This window comes from Genypterus blacodes, unplaced genomic scaffold (assembly GCF_046128005.1).
Source record: "Genypterus blacodes isolate CSIRO-AG114 ecotype Tasmania unplaced genomic scaffold, CSIRO-AGI_Gbla_v1 ptg000240l_1, whole genome shotgun sequence".
Taxonomy (NCBI): Eukaryota; Metazoa; Chordata; class Actinopteri; order Ophidiiformes; family Ophidiidae; genus Genypterus; species Genypterus blacodes.
Genome location: NW_027467038.1, coordinates 1,128,660 through 1,147,637, shown reverse-complemented (window position 1 = coordinate 1,147,637; position 18,978 = coordinate 1,128,660). Strand labels below are relative to the sequence as shown.

Here is an 18,978-nt window from a genome sequence, read left to right as displayed (position 1 = left end):
AAACTTCATGACCCCGCAGCTGTGTGAGCTGCCAACAGTTACACAACCAAAATGATTCAATTAATACTGTTTGTGTTCCTGTTTGTTTTGTTGTTAATAATTTCCATGAAGATTTGACACAGGACAGGTTTTTATGTGACTAGCAACATCACTGCAGTGTTCAGTCACTATGGTTTGAGTCCGTTTAACCTGTGGCTGTTCTATCCAGGTATCGGCTGCAGACGGTGAAGTCCCTAGCTGGTGTGAGTCTGATGCTGAGGCTGCTGTGGGCCAGCCTGAGGTGGGACGACATGGCCGTCAAACCCTCCGCCGCCGTCGGCACCACGCGTACAGGTAGAACCCCCCCCCCCTCCTCCTCCTCCTCCTCATCCTAATCAAGCCAACCCGCTCCAGGGGAAGGTGCAGGGACAAGAGGCTGGAAGAACTCTATCATAATATCTCTTGATTATATTTAAAGTGAACTTCAAATTATACTGGATTCCCATGATGCACTTGTGGTTTTGCTGACCACAGCCGGCAAGCCTACAATTATTTCGCAACATTTTGTCAGAACTACAAACGGCAATGATAGCTAAGGATGTGTTTGTGATGAAGACATTTTATCTCACAGTTACAGTTTATACAGTTCAGTCATTCACAATCATTCACCAAATACTCTAAAGGTAAAATGATTTCTGTCCTGAATGCGGTTTTGGATGGCAATGCAACGTGGGCAGAAGTAACCAACTGCTTTGGAAATAGCAGCTACAGCATTGTTTACAGAATAGCTTTGGTTTAGAGGGAGGAATTCTTTGACTTTGTTTCCAGTGACTTTAAAATGTCATCTCAATACAGTCCTTGATTGTATTGTGGCTCCTGGTGGCTGTCAGTTGTGGCGAATGATTGTTTCAGCCCACCGTCTGCTTTATGACTCTGGAGTCTCTCTGGATCTCCTTCGGCTCTCCATCTTAGCTCAATATTGCCCTAAAGAAACCTACAGACGCATGTGAAAGAAATATCAAGCAGCAGCTTGTTTCTATGTTGGAGTGCATTTCTTCTATTTCCTCGGGCTCTCCTCCTCATCACCATACCAACCCAGCCCTATCCCCACTCATTGCCACAGAGACGTCCGATACCGAAATCACCACCACCGAGATCATCAAACGGCGAGACGTGGGCCCGTACGGGATTCGCTCCGAGTACTGCATCCGCAAGATCATCTGTCCACTCGGCGTGCCTGAGACGCCTAAAGGTTACACACACACACACACACACACGCGCCTTTCCTAGATACTGTTTACACACATCATCAGTTTGTAATTGACTAACATCCACATCCATGTCTCCCTCTGCCCTCACAGAGACACACACTCCTCAGAGGAAGGGGCTGCGCTCCAGTGCGTTGCGTCCAAAGAAGCCTGAGCCCGCCAAGCAGACGGGTCCAGTAGTGATCGAGACCTGGGTGGCTGAGGAAGAGCTGGACCTCTGGGAGATCAGGGCCTTCTCAGAAAGGTCAGAGGGTCAAAGGTCACATGGGTGTTGTAACCATGATGTGTAACCATGTTGGACAGTGTGAAGTCATTATGAATCCCATCTAACATGACTTGTGTAATGCATGGAAAATGGAAGTGAAGCTTTCCCATTCTTGCCGTGTTGTACGGGTGTGTGACACATCGTGTCCTCTGTTACAGGGTGGAGAAAGAGAAGGCTCAGGCTGCAGAGCAGGCCAAGGTGAGTCGCTGAGATGAGTTTGTTTCCTCCTCTGAAAACTCAGTTTGGTTGAGGGGCAATGAAGGAAAAATGTGTGTTTACATGCTGCGTAAGGAGCAGAGCTTCATGGAGAGCACACATGCTACAGCTTAAATGTGTGTCATTTTGTGTTGCAAGATAATTCAAGAGAATTTTATGTTGTCTGCTGGTTGAATGGGGTTGAAATCCTAAATTACAGTCTGCACAGTTGCTTATTTTTAACACTACTGATTGAGTTTTGACCTTGTTGCCACCATAGAAACGTCTGGAGCAGAAACCGGGCTCAGCCACAGTTACTCCAGCAGGGACTCCCTCCACCACTGCTGCCACACCTAAAGTCATCGTTGGCTCACTGTCAGGCCCAGGCACCGCAGGCACCAAGGTGGTGCTGACCACCAAGATGGGCACCCCGGTCACATTCCAGCAGAACAAGAACTTCCAGCAGTCCTTCGCCACCTGGGTCAAACAGGGACAGAGCACACAAGGTACATCCGTCTGTAACTCTTCATCTCTGTAACTTATCAAATAGGGGTTAGTGTGCCTCTTTCTGAGTTAGAAGAAGTCCTGAAATGGACAGGATTGAACTGTTGGCTCTGTTTGGCTAAGCAGGCTCAGACACCACCGACTCGTCCGGTGGACAGACCTTCCAGATCACAGGAACCTCAGTGGGTGGAAAGGTCCTGACCGCTAAGCTGCCGCTGCCCGCCAACAGCAAGATCGTCACGGTCAACGTGCCAACTTCACAAGGAGGTAGAGCAGGTTTTTAATCACACCTTAGAGGTAGACGCCGCCGCCGCGTGTTCCATTTACTCAGCGCAGACGTTTCCCCTCCGTCCAGCTCCGCCTGCATGTTTGTGTTTTCCTTGCTTCACCTCAGAGCCACAGATGAGACGTTTCAAGTGTGTCAAAGCAGCCAAATGACATGGGGCCCTTTAATTGGATGCCATTGTAAGATATTGAGTGTGCCAACCACGCTGCAAGCACTGAGCATGTCTTCACTCATTTGAAACGCTAGTGCTGCCAGCCGCCACAGGTCCAAATATTTTGCTGTCTACAAATTAGACGCAAATTGGACACGCCTCTGTCCTTGATTGCCCTCGTCAGTGAAGCCAAGCACACGGAAAGCCAGCGCCGGCGTTTGAGCAAATACAGGCCTCCAATGTGCAGAGATGGGTCAAATCAGAAGCTCCTACCGTCTGACACACAGCCGTCCAACTCTCTACGCAGTGTTTGGAGCCACTGTGGCCCCAATCCCATTGCGGTGCCTGCAGTGTGCCCACACCATGAGTCAGAAGCGTGTTCGGGGTGGCACAGGTTTGTCCGCTTGTGTCCCGTCGGCATGGTAATCTAATAGAAAGCTGTTATTTTGCTTGCATGGTTTGCGATGGTCAACTTGTGTAGTCTGAAGTTCTAAATCCAGACGGCTTCTGAAGGACCGGGTTCTGCAGCTTTTTTCGACTTTTTAAAATGTCAACATTGAGCCGGCAGCAGAGGCGATGGTCTCTGAACACTGAACGCCACCGGCCCTGTCTGCGGTCCTGACAGTAGTTTTGGGGCGATGAGTATTCGTCATGATGAGCTGTAGACAACTCCGTTCAGATTTGTTGTTTGGTTTAGTTGTAATTGTAAATGAGGTTTGACAAATGAACATTAGATCCACATTCAGTCAGTCCTTTTACAAAAGTGGCTTCACAGAGGTTCTATTGCAGCTCTGTTGCAATAGAACCTCACATTGTAGCGCCAGAAACCCTTTAGATTCGCCTGGAAACAGAAATCTGCGTTATTGTTTATAAATGTAAACAATTGAAATAGTTTTAAAGTTTTCCCAAGTGTCCAGATGAATCATTTAGCAGATAAGTGTGGACTGTACTTATTTTATTATTATTTATTAAAATCTACACACACCGCAGTGAATTGTTGCAATCACCCGATACAGAACATGTGAGTGATATTAACCAAGGACACAAATAAGTGCTTCTTCTTCCCTTTTTGAAGCTCCTATGAAGGAGAAACTAAGTTCAGGTGGAGTGTAACCATTTAATGGACATGTGTATTTATCCAGCATGACTGTTGGGCGCCCTGTTTGTTTTGGAAGGGCTTAAGGAAGTTAGGCAGGAAAACAAGTTTACCCTGAGGTCTGCCTCCCCAGACAGGTAACCCTCTATGGAGGCATTCCATTTTTCTTTTTTTTCCCCCCACTTTCTGAATAAAAAGTGTACCACTCCACTCACTGGAGTCCCAATTCCCCCGACCTATCCAAACAGCCAGCCCATAGAAAGGAGTGTTTGATGTTTGTGAGCAGAGCAGCAGCTCCCCGGGTCTTACGAGCCGGCCTAACCTCCCTGTTTGAAGAGGGAAACCCTTGATGTATAGGTTTACCTGCTCGGTTGTGGCTGAAAAACCACAGCAAGAAGGCAGCGGCCGGGGGAAAAAGATCAACACTCGCAGCTTAAAGAGGGTTTCCGTTTCTGCCTTCAGCTTCACGTGAGCTCATGTAGGCAAAGGCCTGGCGAAAGTATATGAAACGCCACCTTTGTCAGGATGAAATGAGAAAGTAGGACCCGGGATTCATACATAATTTATGAGGAGGTTGAGGTATGTTGGGGGCAACCCAACTAAGCTTTCAGTAAGCCTTTGAAGATGTTGTTTACCTGCTCCACTAATATTTACTGTCGCCGGGATCAAAGGCAGCGTTTTTTTGCAAGAAGAGACGCCTACAAATCAGAGTGGTGTCGATACAGGATCTATGTGAACGAGCCCACCTGTGATCTGTAATAATCACATCACCTCACCTTCATTGATCAGTCGCTTTGGGTCAAATGTTTGAGGTTGAGCTCGTCTATTCCAGTCCTCTTCACTCTGTCTCTTTCTAGCTTCACATTTCCATTATAGTTCACTATCTAACTGTGACTTTGAGCTGAGCAGACTCCACCATCTTCAGCCTTCTCCCTTCCACGCCTCTCGTCTTCTCCTCATATTTACTCTCCGAGCCTATTCCCTCTTGAACCTGCCCTCTCTCTCTCTCTCCAGGTGTGGTGCAGCAGAAGGTGTTGGGTATCATCCCATCCAGCACGGCGGGCACGGCACAGACCTACACCACATTCCAGCCCCGCACCACCACGCTCAACATCAGGCCCAACACCCCGGGCTCCCAGCAACAGGTACAGGTTTGGCTCTTACTCCATGACTTTGGCCTTCATCTTCCTCCAGATGAAGCTGTATCCTCTCTATAACACATGTTCTTACTATCTCTCTGCACTTGATTAGTAATGGTTTAATGAAATGACCTCCTTGGTTCTGGTTGCCGGTATTCAGATCCGTCCAGGGATGACCGTGATAAGAACCCCCATTCAGCAAACAGGACCCATGGGGAAAACGATTCTCCGGACGCCCCTCGTTGTCCAGCAAGGTACAAGTCCTACTGAGACTTTGATTAACGGCACAACCCTCCATTTTTGTTGGTTGGTGATTTATGTTAAATGCACTTCTTCTCCCCAGGTCAGGGTGGGCAGCAGGTAGTGACCCAGATCATTCGCGGCCAGGCGGTCTCCACAGCAATAACCGGTGCCAGTCCAGTCACGGGTGTCTCCGGTCAGGGCAGCCCCGTCACAGCGGGACAGACGGCGGGACAAACGCCCGCAGGCACACCTCGGGCACAGCAGGGCCAAGGCCAGGTCAAACTCACCCTGGCTCAGCTCACACAGCTCACACAGGTTAGTGAGGGACACAGGGAAACCCCTGGCCTGTCCAGTGTAATGCTCTGTGAACGCCTCTCTCACTAACGACCTTTCACCTCTCCCACAGAAGCCGCAGAGCGGGTCGGGAGTGGACCGGCCGGCCGGTGTTGGTGGCACCCAGCAGGCCCTGACGGTGATGGTCCAGGGCCAAGGTCAGACCACAGGCCAGCTGCAGGTCATCCCTCACGGGGTCACCGTCATTCCAGGGCCTGGCCAGCAGCTCATGCAGGCGGCGTTACCCAATGGTCAGGTGCAACGCTTCCTGTTCACGCCACTGCCCTCAACTGCCACACCCACATCAAGCACAGGTATGATGAACATGTATGGATGGATAAATGGAACAACAGCCGATTACACATTATGGTCGCCCATATTTGAATTCATATTTAATGTCCCTTCTCTCTCTCTCTCTCTACCTCTCTCCGTCTCTCTCTCTCCCTCTCTCTCCACCTCCCTCTTCCTCCCCAGCCACCACAGCTCCTGGCCAGCCCCAGTCTACCTCCACGAAAGCTCCAGCTCAGCCGGCTCAGCAGGCCGCCGCCCCAGTCCAGGCAGGGTCTGCCCCTCTGGCCCCCACCAGCACGCCCCCCTCGGCCACGCCGCAGGGCCAGTTACCCCCGCAGATGCAAGCCCACATGCCCATCCAGTCCCCCACCTCGCTGCAGGTGAAGGCACAGGGAGGCGCCCAGGTGCAGCTCCAGCAGTCGCCTCAGCTCATCAGCGTCCAGGGGCTGCAGCAGCAAGTTCAGGTACACGCCGCCAAACAAGCGCTCAGGTGGAGCCATGATAAGACCATACACCAGGCTCAAACCCATAAAGCCCAGGCCATTATGTAGACTGATCATTTAATCCTCCCAGCAGCCCCAGCTGATAGTGCTCAGTCCTCTTTGAACTGTGATTAGCTCACAGTGCGTTTCATCATTTAACTCCATTCTAAAAGTGAAACGTGTCAACAACATGGCTGATGCTGTCTCTATATGCCTAACTTTGATCTAATTCTGTGTGTGTGTGTGTGTGTGTGTGTTCTGTCTTGCTGTGGCTCCAGGTGTTGGCCCAGCTGCAGGCCCAGCAGGGTCCCGGAGGAGGGCACATCAAACTGCAGCTCCCAATCCAGATCCAACAGACCGGGACCACCTCAGCTCAGGGAGGCCAGGTAGGTTCACCGTCCTGCCAAACCAGACGACACACACACACACACACACACACACACACACACACACACACACACACACACACACACACACACACTCTCTCCTCATGTATTACCTCTGCTCCAGGTTTATACACTGACACACTCCGTCACATACACCTTTTTCACTGCTTTCGTGTTGCCGGTGCAGATTGGGAACGTGGTGACCATCCAGACGGCCTCGGTCCAGGAGCAGCTGCAGAGGATCCAGCAGCTGAGGGAGCAGCAGCAGCAGAAGAAGAGACAGGCAGCCGAGGCCAAGAGAGAGCAGGCGCTCAACGCAGCCAGCCAGAGCGACATCATCCAGAAACAGGTCTGTACATGCACACACTCTCTCTCTCTCTCTCTCTCTCTCTCTCTCTCTCTTTCTTATGTTTCTTCCCTCACTGTGTGCCTCAGGTGGTGATGAAGCAAAACGCCGTGATCGAGCACCTGAAGCAAAAGAAGACTCTGACGCCGGCAGAGAGAGAGGAGAATCAGAGGTGAGCTTGTGTGTGTATGTCTGTGTGTGTAGTGTCAGCACTAACATAACAGCTGTCTATGTGCTGGAGCGTGTAAAGCACAAACGTGTGTGTCCAAAGGCAAAACAAAGTCCCGTCCATCTTCATTTCCTCCTCCTGTGTCGGTCGCTCTGCCTCCAGTAAAGTGACACGAGCCTCATCCAGCCTTATCAGCTCATTACCTCATTACCTTATCATCACTGCACTCCTCACTATTCACCCGATCTCCCCACACACCACATTGGGAGGCACTTCACACAGATGAGGAAGGTTTGGGGTGTGTGAGCGCCAGCAGCTGCACGTCCTCACCGTGACCCCGGGAGTGAGAACACCGAGATAAATCCCGAGTACGACAAAATTACACAGCCCTCCGCACTGATTTGTAGGTATGCAGTCATGTTGGCTTCCACTATCAGAGCCTTGAAGCTTGAACAATTCAAAAAAGAAAACCTTCGGCTCTGCATCCACGGCCAAGAGCGAACAACAAATAAAGTTGATTTGGTATTTTCTTGTCAGCACTTGGATGGAATTTACTGCTTCCTCCACATCCTGTACCAATAACAAGCCGCGTGATGCCGTGATGTCAGACGGGTTTATAGCGTGTTCAGACGTGTTTGCTTTGACCCCTCGGCTCGGTTTCACACAGTAAACGGTGCCAAGTCGACATAAATATTTCAGAAAAGGGAAAAGTGTGAGAGCGTCCGTTCTGTTTACGGCTCAGAGGAGTCTGAGAGGAGGCTGATGTCGGGGAAGTCTTGTAGCTCCAGAGCTCGACAACGGAGAAGGAGAAGACACGACGCCCCTCACGGCTGAATGGAACTCCGACCGAACCAAACTTCAACATGTTTAGTCTGAAGATGAAGTGTTTGACAATGTTCCAACCTCTTCAGAGCGTCGTATTGGTTTGCTAAGGCCAATCAGAGACGTAGGTTCACCTCTGCTCTCTGTCTGGTTCCACGTCCGCCTTGTTCTTGGTTCAGACGTGCTCTGAATCACGAGCCGACCACAAACAAATCACTCCAGGACCCTCGTCAGTCCGGTTGTTTGGGTGTTTGTTTGGTGTGATTGCTGTGTTTGCATATGAAAGAAGCCAAACATCTCAAAGATATGTTCCAAACAAACTGGGTGTGCAAATGCCCCAGAGACCAACATCACTGCTGGTGTGAGGGCAGAGCCAGTGTGTGAGTGTGTGTGTGTGTGTGAGAGAAGCTTCCCTCCTTCCTCCCCCTGTTGGAGACGCAGTAGCCAGATTGTACCTGAGCACGCTGACCTACAGCTGACCCTGACAACCATGTGTTTATGTCCACAGATGGTGTGTCAACACTCAGACCATTCACACCCACCTGAAATGCCAAAGCCAGACTAGCGTGACATCACCACACCACCTCTGTCTGTCTGTCTGTCTGTCTGTTCTGTCTCTCTGCTTGGTTTCATCCCTTTTTCCATATTTTCCTGTCATCTTCTCTTACTTTCCCCCAAAATGTATTTTGTGTGTGTGTGTGTGTGTGTGTGTGTGTGTGGATTCCTGAACCCTGTGTGTGTGTGTGTGTGTGTGTGGATTCCTGAACCCTGTGTGTGTGTGTGTGTGTGTGTGTGTGTGTGTGTGTGTGTGTGTGTGTGTGTGTGTGTGTGGATTCCTGAACCCTGTGTGTGTGTGTCTCCACACTGGGCCTGTGTTTGCCGTGTGCATCCCGTATGTATCCTGTACATGCAAAGACTCCGGCCCGTCTTTGACCTCGTGTGTGTGTGTGTGTGTGTCGTCCGCTGCACCGCTCCACGCCCACGTTCGCCCAAGCAGCCGGTTTGTTGCTGAACGTCAACACTTTTCTATGTTGGCTGAGAATGTTCGCGAACATGAGTGAACACACCAGGGTCATACAGACACAGCTGATCCTGATTTACTGGGCTGAGGCTGATGCTCCGGACTAAACCTCAGCCGGCTCGTCTCAATGTTATCGCTCCAGTTGTAATCAATACAGCAAAGATAGATTTCTGAGTATTTCCTGTGATACTTTCCTGATTTAGTGTAGATGACATAGACACACACCCCAGATCCCCTCCTGCGTGTTTACACGCCTGAACACGCGTGTAGTCCTACCCAGAGCGGCGTGGCCTCCCAGTCCTCTTCCCCTCCAGCCCTCAGTGCCGCGCCCCTACTACTGCAGCGCCTCGTACAAATAAACAGCCCACAACTAAATATCCCTCTGACATCTGTGGGACATGTGGCCCAGAGGCTCCAGGTCCTGGTCCAGGTCCTGGTCCAGGTCCAGGTCCTGCTGCTTCCTGCAGGGACCGTGACGCAGCTGCAGCCCTTTGAAGACATATCAGAGTCAGGATCTCTTAAGAGCTCTTATCCCGATTTGCTAATGAAGCTCGAGTCCTACAGAACCGATCCCCCTCAGTGGAGAGATGAACGACACGCTGCTGAAGCTCCACAGCCAGAAACAAACCCCGAGCTCTGTGACGGCACGGTGCCAGACAGCTGATCCTCTCTACAAAGGCCTGAAGGATTTGTGTTGAGTGAAGCGCCCGGCCCTTTAGCACATCTGAAACGTTACATGTGCACATTTCAAGTGGCCGCTACTTCTCTGGGTTACACATGAAGGAAACATGTGGACTTGTTTTCCTCTCCTGCCCACTGGAGCCTCTGAAGGATCTCATTCCTCCTCCACCATTTCACATTTCTTTGCTTCCTTTCATTTCATCTGTCACATTTCTTCCCCTCCCCTCACTTTTCATCTTCTCCTCTTTTCTCAATGGCTGTATTGTGTTTGTTCTGTTCCTTAAATGCTGCACGGTCCCATTTCACACTGGGTCTTTCCTGGGCATTGATTTCTACTGAGCCCAGAAATGCATGAAGGGGTCAAGTTCTCCCTGAGACACCAGATAGATGATGGTTCTCCTACATACATGGCATTCAGTGATGAATTCCTCTCCCTTCTCTCTCCAGGATGATTGTATGCAACCAGGCGATGAAGTACATCCTGGACCGGATCGACAAGGACGAGAGGCAAGCGGCCAAGAGGAGGAAGAAGGAGGAGGTGGTGGAGCAGAAGAGGAGGCTGGCAAACGCCAGCAAGCTCTCCTCGCTCCTCTACCGGCACAAAGAGAGCCTCAAGATGGAGATCCTGAAGAAGAGGGCGCTGCTGGACAAGGAGCTGCAGCTGGAGGCTCAGGTACCAACACTCTGTTACCATGGAAACTCACCTTCAAGTGTTTAGTGCTTCATGTTACAGGCGGAGCTTCCTTCTTCCTTTTATCTGTCCTTCTTTCATTTGATCTTGCAGTACTGATACAGTAACTTGGTTTAACCCTTTGTGCCCTGCTGTGCGTCCCTCAGGAGGAGCTGAAGAGGGACCTGCTGCGGATGAGGAGGGAGAAGGAGAAGGCCCAGGCAGCGGCCGCCCAGGCCGCCAAGGCTGCGGCCGCTGCAGCCGCCGCCCGCAGCCAGCAGCAGCACACACTGTCGCGGTCACACGCCGTCACCACGCAACATCACCTCACCAACGCCGCCGCCCACAAGAGGAAACGGGAGGAAGAGAGGGACACCACGACGACGACCACGCCGCCGACCGCCAAGTCCAAGAAGAAGAAGATGATCTCGACGACGGCCGTGACGCCGACAACGCCGAGCCCCAAGGAGAGCAAGAAAGACACCAAGCTGTACTGCGTGTGCAAGACGCCGTACGACGAGACCAAGTATGACCGCACTCTCACCCGCTACACCCACTGTTCAACCATGACAGCAGAGAGCCGCCGCCCCCCTGCACCTCACCCTCACTTAACCCTTACCCTCACCCTGCTTCTCTCCAAAGGTTCTACATTGGCTGCGATCTGTGCACCAACTGGTACCACGGCGAGTGTGTGGGCATCACGGAGAAGGAGGCCAAGAAGATGGACGACTACATCTGTGTGGAGTGTAAACGGGGCCAGGAGAGCAAGAAGGAGGAGCTGTTCTGCATCTGTCAGACGCCATATGACGAGTCTCAGTAAGGAGTGTGTGTGTGTGTGTGTGTGTGTGTGTGTGTGTGTGTGTGTGTGTGTGTGTGTGTGTGTGTGTGTGTGTGTGTGTGTGTGTGTGTGTGTGTGTGTGTGTGTGTGTGTGTGTGTCATTTAGGCCTTTAACCAACCACAATGCCGTTGAAAGCTGTGGTGTCCCTGACGTCTCCACTCTCTCTCCAGGTTCTACATCGGCTGTGACCGATGTCAGAACTGGTACCACGGCCGCTGCGTGGGCATCCTGCAGAGCGAGGCCAACCACATTGACGAGTACGTTTGCCCGCAGTGCCAGTCCACAGAGGACGCCATGACGGTGTTCACTCCGCTCACCGACAAGGACTACGAGGGCCTGAGAAGGACCCTGCGCTCCCTACAGGTGAGAGACGGACAGGAAGTGCGGTCACACAGCACATGTAAAGGTTGACATGATGAGGTCATCCGCAGAGACGAGTCCCCAGCAGCGGCTTCGGTACTCGCGGAAGGCAAAGCTGTGTGCGACGCAACGATAGAGCTCCTCGCTGCCTCTTCACAGCATAAGAGCAGCAAACAAAAGTCCTGTGTCCGTCTTATCTGATGGGTTTGTCTCCAGAGAGCGCTGGTTGGACAGCTGCCCAGCCACAGCCTCGTTTCCTTGCTTCCTTTCTTCTCTCTTCCTCCTCCTACGTCTTCTACTCCTCTGGTTTTCTCCTCGTCTCTCCAGAGGACTGTGGTTGAAAGAGGAAGACAGAGACGGAGAGAGAGGGAGAGAGAGAGAGGGAGAAATGTGAAGCAGAGCTATGGAGAACATCTGTGTTGACCCACCTGCTCTCAGTGTCGTTTTCATGCTGATGTTTGTTTTTGTTGCGTTGCTTTTGCTTTCTCAAGCTTCTTCTCTTTCTTGTGTTCTCATGTTTTCGTCCCCGCCCTCTTGCAGGCACATAAAATGGCGTGGCCATTCCTGGAGCCGGTGGATAGCAACGACGCCCCGGACTACTACAGGGTTATCAAGGAACCAATGGGTGAGTGGGAACTACAAGGGAACTGGAAGGGCTTTGACAACAAAAGGCATCGGAAAAGGACAAAATGGATGTAAACAGACAGGGAAAATAAAAAGAGAGGGGGAGGGGAGGAGAGAGGGAGTTGGAATAGTAATATGGATCAGCTATAGGTAAAGTAGATCCAAACTCTGAATCTCTCCCGGTACTTGATATCTAACGGCTCCAGCTGAGACAGAGCCTGAACCCTGATCTGGAGGTGAAATGCCTCTGCGGCGCTGTTTTCATTTCCTAATTGCAATAAGCGTAGCGAGTAAAGCCAGATCTCCAGATCTCCACGCCTCCTGACATCAGCGGCAGGAGGCCAGCGGGGCTGAAGCCCTCCAACTCAGATCAAACCGCCCATGACCTGCGTCAACAGGGGCCTTTCCGAAACTTCCACACAAACAAACTGTTAATGAGCCGGTCCGGGTTGGCCGGGCGCCCCGTGGAAACGCACCGGCCCCCACACTCGCCTCCTGTTGGCCCCGAGGCTGGAGTCCTCCCCTCCGCCTGCCACCGCAAGAAAAAGACCTTGTTAGCTCCAGAACATTTGGCCGGCAGAGCTGCAGCCGCTGGTAGGTTTGAGGTGAAACCTGATGACAGAGAAGAAGGGGGTCTTTGATATTGACCGTGGGGTTTGAAAGCCCCAAGCCAACTGGGTGCGGGTTAAGGAGGTTAAGAGTCGGATATGTTTGTTTAAATCAGAGCCCTGGAGGCGGCGTGTAGAGCAGAGCACTGGCAGCAGCAGCAGCAGCAGCAGAGGACGTGAAGGCCCGGCTTCCTCCCTCACTCAGCCCTACATTCCTCACTCTCTCATCTAACCTGGTTAGCTCCACTCAAAGCTCCTTCTGAAGCCAGATCTGGACTCAGAAGCTCTGGAATTCGCGGGACTCCCAAAGGTCCCATTAATTCCACGTGGATTCCTCAGTCTGGAATGACTCTGGGATAGCGACGCTCTCCTCAGGAATGACGACTCGGTCAGATTTCCGGGGCCGATCTGCCGGCTGAGGACTCGGAGGTTAAAGCTGGCAGGGGTCTGGGATTTTTGCTGTCACATATAAAAGTGATGAACTGAGCTCCCAGTCCATCAAGCACATCTGGCATACGCTGCAATTACTGAGACGCAGGCATGCAGATCTGTGGAGCCCCCATCGAGACAATCTGCAGCTCCTCCATCACATCTGCAGCTCATTCACAATCAAGACACGCCCAGCCTTTAAACTCAATCTGTGACATAATCCACCTTCTTCTGCCTTTGTTCCCTCAGACCTTTCCACCATGGAGGAGAGGTTGCAGAAGCGCAAGTACGTCAAGCTGACAGAATTCGTAGCAGACATGACCAAAATCTTCGACAACTGCCGTTACTACAACCCCAGCGACTCGCCCTTCTATCAGTGCGCCGAGGTGCTGGAGAACTTCTTTGTCCAGAAGCTCAAAGGCTTCAAAGCCAGCAGGTAAGAGCCCCGCCCCTTTTACCCTCTCACCCCGACCACGAGGGAACACACGATGGCACCCGGGGGAGAGAGAAAGCAGAAGCTCCGTTGATCAGAGAGAATCGAGATTTTCCCAAAATTTTACTTCCGAACCAAATTTCCTCCATCTTTTTTTTTTTTTCTCTAACTTGTAGATATTTGGCGTCCACTTATTGGATCCATAGAAATTAGACTGGATTATAATCTCCCCACAAAGTCTTTGACCTTTGACCTTTCTAGTGACCCACGGGTGCCTGGGGGAAGTCTAGCCCAGTGCAATCTGAAAGGCCGGTTGCTATAGCGATCCGGTCTGAGACGAGTCACCCCGGTGGCTTGTGAATGTTGAAGCATTTTGGGGTTAATTGATTCCTTCTCCTCTTTCATCTCCTGGGTCACCATGTCGTGTTTCCTCCAGTCGGCGTGAGCTTTGAGTCGCACACACACACACGCAGACGCACACATCCTCATTAGTTGAATCACAACAGTAGTAGGTTTGATTTCATCCAACAACAGATAATACAGAAAATGATGTCATACCTTCATGCTGAAGCTTCTGTTCACACTTTGCAGTCTGACTCTCACGTTCCCATCAGTCCGCTTCTCTCTCTCTCTCTGTGTGTGTGTGTGTGTGTGTGTGTGTGTGTGTGTGTGTGTGTGTGTGTGTGTGTGTGTGTGTGTGTGTGTGTGTGTGTGTGTGTGTGTGTGTGTGTGTGTGTGTGTGTGTGTGCCTCTAAACTCCCTCTTTCATTGCACTTCTGCTGTGTGACGTGTTTGCTTTGGGCGGATGCACACTGCAATATTTTGCCAACGTTGCCTCCCAGTTCATGCCAGCAGCAGCAGACATGACACACGTATGTGCAGCACAGGCCCGGCTGTGTGTGAGCGGAGATCCTGTTTGTTTATGTTGTCGTTTGCATCCAGCTTGTGTGCCCTAATACGGCCATGCGCTTCACCTGCATGTATTTATACCATCCATCTCTCTCTCTCTCTCTCTTTCTCTCTCTCTCTCCCTCTCTCTCTCTCTCCTGCAGATTGTGATGTCAAATCTCCTGGGTGCCGGGGTCACTCTTTAAACAAACAAAAAGCAATTTGTTTATCCAGGACGCTGCTGTTTTAACCTTAAAACAGCGTTAAAATAAGCAAAAACGTTGTGCAGAAGTGCATCTATTGAGCCACACGTGTGTGCGTGTGATCCTTTTGTATTTTCACAAAGGAACATAGAAGAAAGAACAAAAAAAAAAAGTTTCTACTGTTTCATATTGGCAGCCATGTTGGTATCGCAAAGCATTCAAGGAAAGAAAAGTATTTTCTTACCGTCGCATCACAGATGAATGATATTTTGTTTATGTTTGAGTTGAAAAATAAGGAAAACGGCGACTTTAGCAGATTCAGCTTTGACGAAGAAGTCATTTAGGTGAAATCAGACTTTGGTTTGGTTCGGACGGGAGCGCTCACGTGCTGCAGTGGAACATTTTTACCTCATTTCTTAGCCCAGAGATTTTTAAAGAACAGCATGCAAACGTTTCTTCATTTCCTTTTATCAGCTCTACTCTTGTATAATATTATTTTATGTGCATATTCTATCTTTTTGTGAAGGACTATTTTTTATGTTCTAAAAGTAAATAATCTTAGGAGCTGTAAAGATAGATTGGAGAGAACTCTAGTTTAGCTTTCCTGTTCTAAATGTGTCTCCATTGGAATAAAGTATCTTTGTACATACGACGGTTGGCTGTCGGGCCGACACACACACACACACACACACATTTCACCAACATGGCTGCTCGGTCTGTGTTCAAAGTGTCCGACCCCACTGGCATCCAATATGTGTTCTTGTTTTGTATTTCCACTAGTGAATATTTTTGTCATACTGTAAAGCTTTTAATAAAAAATGAAACAGACAAAGTCATCCCCATGTTTCTTCCTGCTCTCTGTAGGTCTCATAACAACAAACTACAATCAGCAGCCTCTTAGGTCTCCTTCTGTAGATCAAGTGTCAAAAAGGCAAAGTACCGCTCGCTGAATCATTAACCCAACCTCCCTCCCTCCCCTGTGGTCCCGAGTCGGGCCGCGTCCGAAGCTGGAGGCGAAGCTCCGCAACGCGACGGGACAAACCGGACGAGCGCAGATCCGCCGTCACCTCTGCAGCGGCGGCAAGACGGAGAGAGAGAGAGAGAGAGGGAGAGACGTGAACCCCGAGCTGCTGCCCCGCCCCTCTTCCATCCACAACCCCACCCCCACCCCTCCCCCCACACAGACCAGCAGCTCCCACTAGTCGGGACAGAAGATCCCTGAGGTGAACCCGGGAGGCGGACAGAGATGCGACGTCAGCTGGGTGGGATGTTCAGTGACCACGTTGCACACACAGAGCCACACTAACATCCCAGTGACGGGCCGGGCGCTCAGGTGCGTAGATGTAGAGCGCAACCGCCTGATGCCACGTTTACCACATGTGAGCCGACTCAACCTTTTTTTACACACGTCGTGACTTTAAGCAGACAGGCGCACAACAACAGGCAACAGGAACATGGGGGCCTCGTTTGGGAAAGATTAGAAATGGAGGTTTGGAGAATAAAGTCTGGATGTTTTGAGGGGAGATGTACAGAGAATTAAAAAGCCTCCTCTTGTCCTAATACTTGCAAGAATCTGGGGTTTGTACTGCAAGGATTACAAGAACTCCATTTACAAGTGAACACGGAGTATTTCACCGTTTGACTCGCGACCCCAGAGCCTCCATCTGCTCCAGTAACATCCCCACTTTATCCTCTAAACCTCTTCTCGTGGCTCTAAGCTTCATTCTTGGTTATGTGCCGATATTCAAATTCCAATGTGGACGTACAGTGAACAGGAGTGAAGTTTCCTCGCCATCCCGACTCGCGTATCGTGCAATTTGATGTAGCAGCGATCACTGCCGTAGAGACTGAACGCCTCAGAAATAAGAAACCAACCTGAGCCGGACGCGCTTCATGAGCTGACGTGTAAATGTAAAAAAGTGAAATCAAGAGTTTATTATTTACAGAGAGACATTTCTGCACACTGGCATGAATTCAGAACGAAGAGGAGATTTTTCTTTTTGCCACATTTCAATCATGTTAATATCCAGAGAGGAGCCCCCCACACACACACACACACACACCCCTCCTTCCCTCCCTCCCCCGACACATCCACACCCAAGTGAGGAATGTGAACCGGCCTCCGCTCTCCTTCAAACATCAACCTGACCTTTGTGAGGAGGTCAAGGACGATTAGCAAGACTGTAACCCCCCCCCCCCACACACACACACACACACACACACACACACACACACACACCACGTAGTCAAACCTCCGAGTGTGTGTGAGTGTGTGTGTGTCTCTGCCTCTATCTCTCGGTGGTTTCTGACAGCGTGTTTCATTGAGGTGGACTGGTCGGGCTCTCGTTCATCTCTCTGCTCGCCCTCAGCGTGGTTCCCTAATTGGATAATGGACTTTTCCACTCGGTATCAGCTCAGTTATGTTGCGGTCTGTGGCGGCGCGTCTGCCAGTGGGAACGGGGGAGTCTTTGTACTGTGGGGTTTGTATGGAAATTTTATAGCAGCATTTTTATCATATTTGGGAACATTTTTCTAATCAGTGATTATCAGTTGTGCAGGAAGGAAGCGGTTCTGAGTCGTCCGTCCACATGCATCCATGAAATTAGGTTAAATTTGGGGGTTTGGTGGTGGATTTGAGAGTTGAGGAGATGATGGGACGTCTGTCGTCGTCTCCCTGCCGCCCGTTTGAATGATGATGTGCTTCATCCACTGTTTGTAATCTCTGTTGTATATTACGACAAATATGTAGAGAGGAAAGATTTCTAGAAACTTTTATTTTTCACTCTGAACCAGCAGCTAAGCCCGCTTGTATAGTCAAACTATTTTTTTCTCATCAATTGATGTTAAATCTCTTACCTTTAGCTCAAATTGCCCTTTATGTTATGCAAAGTGCTGCATATGGGGAGCAGAAAGGTTTCCAATGCAGTAGACAAGCGACACGGTAACTCTTAAAGTAAAGAGTTTTCTTTTGTAACAAACCAACCAATTCAAGCTAACTTCTATAATGACAGCGTGTTTATTATTTATTCATATCGATGAAAGGTTCTCAGTTTTTCTGTACTGTTGAAGAAACATTAACTGCAGATAAAAGTGCTCTATGTTTTTAACAGATTGTGGCAAATCCCAAGAGATTCTCTTTTGTACTTGATAGGACGTTTCATCCTAGATAATAAAGTAATGTTTTTGACAAAAGACTCAGTGTTGTCTCCGCTCATTACAGACGCCACTGTAACAAACACTGGAAGCATCGATACGCCGCAGAATTTCTTGAATTATACTTAAATCTGTGGTTTCCAGTGAATGTTCAGATTTGATCACCAAGTAGCCAATGAGGAACTGCATCAGCACGTAGATTCAGCCTCAGCTTGAGTTTCTGATTCTCTCTCATTAATATTGGTGTTTTATTTTCAGCTCTGTCACTGCTTGACTCCCCAGTTGTCTCCTAAACAGGAGTCGCAGACCGGCCTGTGACCCGAAGGGCTGAACCATGAATCACAATCATCAGGGCACTGAGGTTAACTCAAGGTTTAGAGTGGAGCCAGACTTCTGTCCTCACCAGCGCCCGATGAAGCTGAGCACATGGATGATGTCGTATGGAAGCTCAGCTCAGTGTTCCCTCAACCTCCGTCCTTCCATCCATCTACGCAGAGGAAGACTCACGAGCTCTGAAGGACAAAGTGGCCCCAGCACTCTCACACAAACTCCTCCCGTGTTCACACTACCCACAGGACACAGCAGCCACCTCTAACGTTTGACCTTTGACCCTGCCCTCTTCCCGCTTACTGACTCAAGAGGCCTGAATGCACGCCGAGTGACCACAAGCCCAAAGCTGTTCACCAAAACCCCCCGCCTCCCATTGTGGCTGGTCGGGCCGTCACACAGGAAGCAGCCAGGACACATTCCCACCTCCCCTCCTCCCTTTTGCTCCTCTAACTCCTTCACATCCTCTCTCCGATGAGGAATGTCCTCCCGCTGCGATGGTAGCCAAGATGTGGAGCGGGCTGCTGTTTCCTGCTTGCTCGCATCTGTTCCCTCCAGCGCTGATCCCAGATAGAGGCTTCCTCGAGCCTGGGAACGGGCCGACCAGGCTGACAGCTGGTCGCAGGGGAAGGACAGCAGCTCGGCTCTGCCTGACACAACATCCAAGTTCCCAAGTCGGTCCCTCGCCCGAGGCCACAGCCAGTGGTTGTTAAACTCTAATGAGGGCGCCAGACTTGATGGATCTGCTCCTCATTGGCCACGATAATGAGGATCGATGTTTGAGATT

General features: G+C 50.4%; 1 protein-coding gene across 4 annotated transcripts in view; it reads left to right on the top strand.

Moving 5' to 3' along the window:
* Positions 1 to 17,888, top strand: part of LOC143016644 (nucleosome-remodeling factor subunit BPTF-like) — a 33,986-nt gene extending 16,098 nt beyond the window's left edge. For 3 of the 4 annotated variants that reach the window (XM_076171071.1, XM_076171070.1, XM_076171068.1), the window contains 21 exons: positions 209 to 333; positions 1,103 to 1,231; positions 1,341 to 1,491; positions 1,671 to 1,710; positions 1,988 to 2,213; positions 2,338 to 2,478; positions 4,759 to 4,889; positions 5,044 to 5,137; positions 5,227 to 5,441; positions 5,533 to 5,773; positions 5,934 to 6,214; positions 6,511 to 6,618; positions 6,806 to 6,967; positions 7,054 to 7,136; positions 10,105 to 10,330; positions 10,495 to 10,853; positions 10,970 to 11,143; positions 11,337 to 11,529; positions 12,067 to 12,151; positions 13,437 to 13,623; positions 15,576 to 17,888. In XM_076171071.1, coding sequence (XP_076027186.1) covers positions 209 to 333; positions 1,103 to 1,231; positions 1,341 to 1,491; positions 1,671 to 1,710; positions 1,988 to 2,213; positions 2,338 to 2,478; positions 4,759 to 4,889; positions 5,044 to 5,137; positions 5,227 to 5,441; positions 5,533 to 5,773; positions 5,934 to 6,214; positions 6,511 to 6,618; positions 6,806 to 6,967; positions 7,054 to 7,136; positions 10,105 to 10,330; positions 10,495 to 10,853; positions 10,970 to 11,143; positions 11,337 to 11,529; positions 12,067 to 12,151; positions 13,437 to 13,623; positions 15,576 to 15,612 — 3,388 coding nt within the window. In that variant the 3' untranslated portion in view covers positions 15,613 to 17,888. Of the gene's footprint in view, positions 1 to 208; positions 334 to 1,102; positions 1,232 to 1,340; positions 1,492 to 1,670; positions 1,711 to 1,987; positions 2,214 to 2,337; positions 2,479 to 4,758; positions 4,890 to 5,043; positions 5,138 to 5,226; positions 5,442 to 5,532; positions 5,774 to 5,933; positions 6,215 to 6,510; positions 6,619 to 6,805; positions 6,968 to 7,053; positions 7,137 to 10,104; positions 10,331 to 10,494; positions 10,854 to 10,969; positions 11,144 to 11,336; positions 11,530 to 12,066; positions 12,152 to 13,436; positions 13,624 to 14,672; positions 15,443 to 15,575 lie in introns of those variants that run through there. The other variant, XM_076171069.1, reaches the window with a different exon arrangement.
* The last annotated feature ends 1,090 nt before the right edge of the window (positions 17,889 to 18,978 follow it).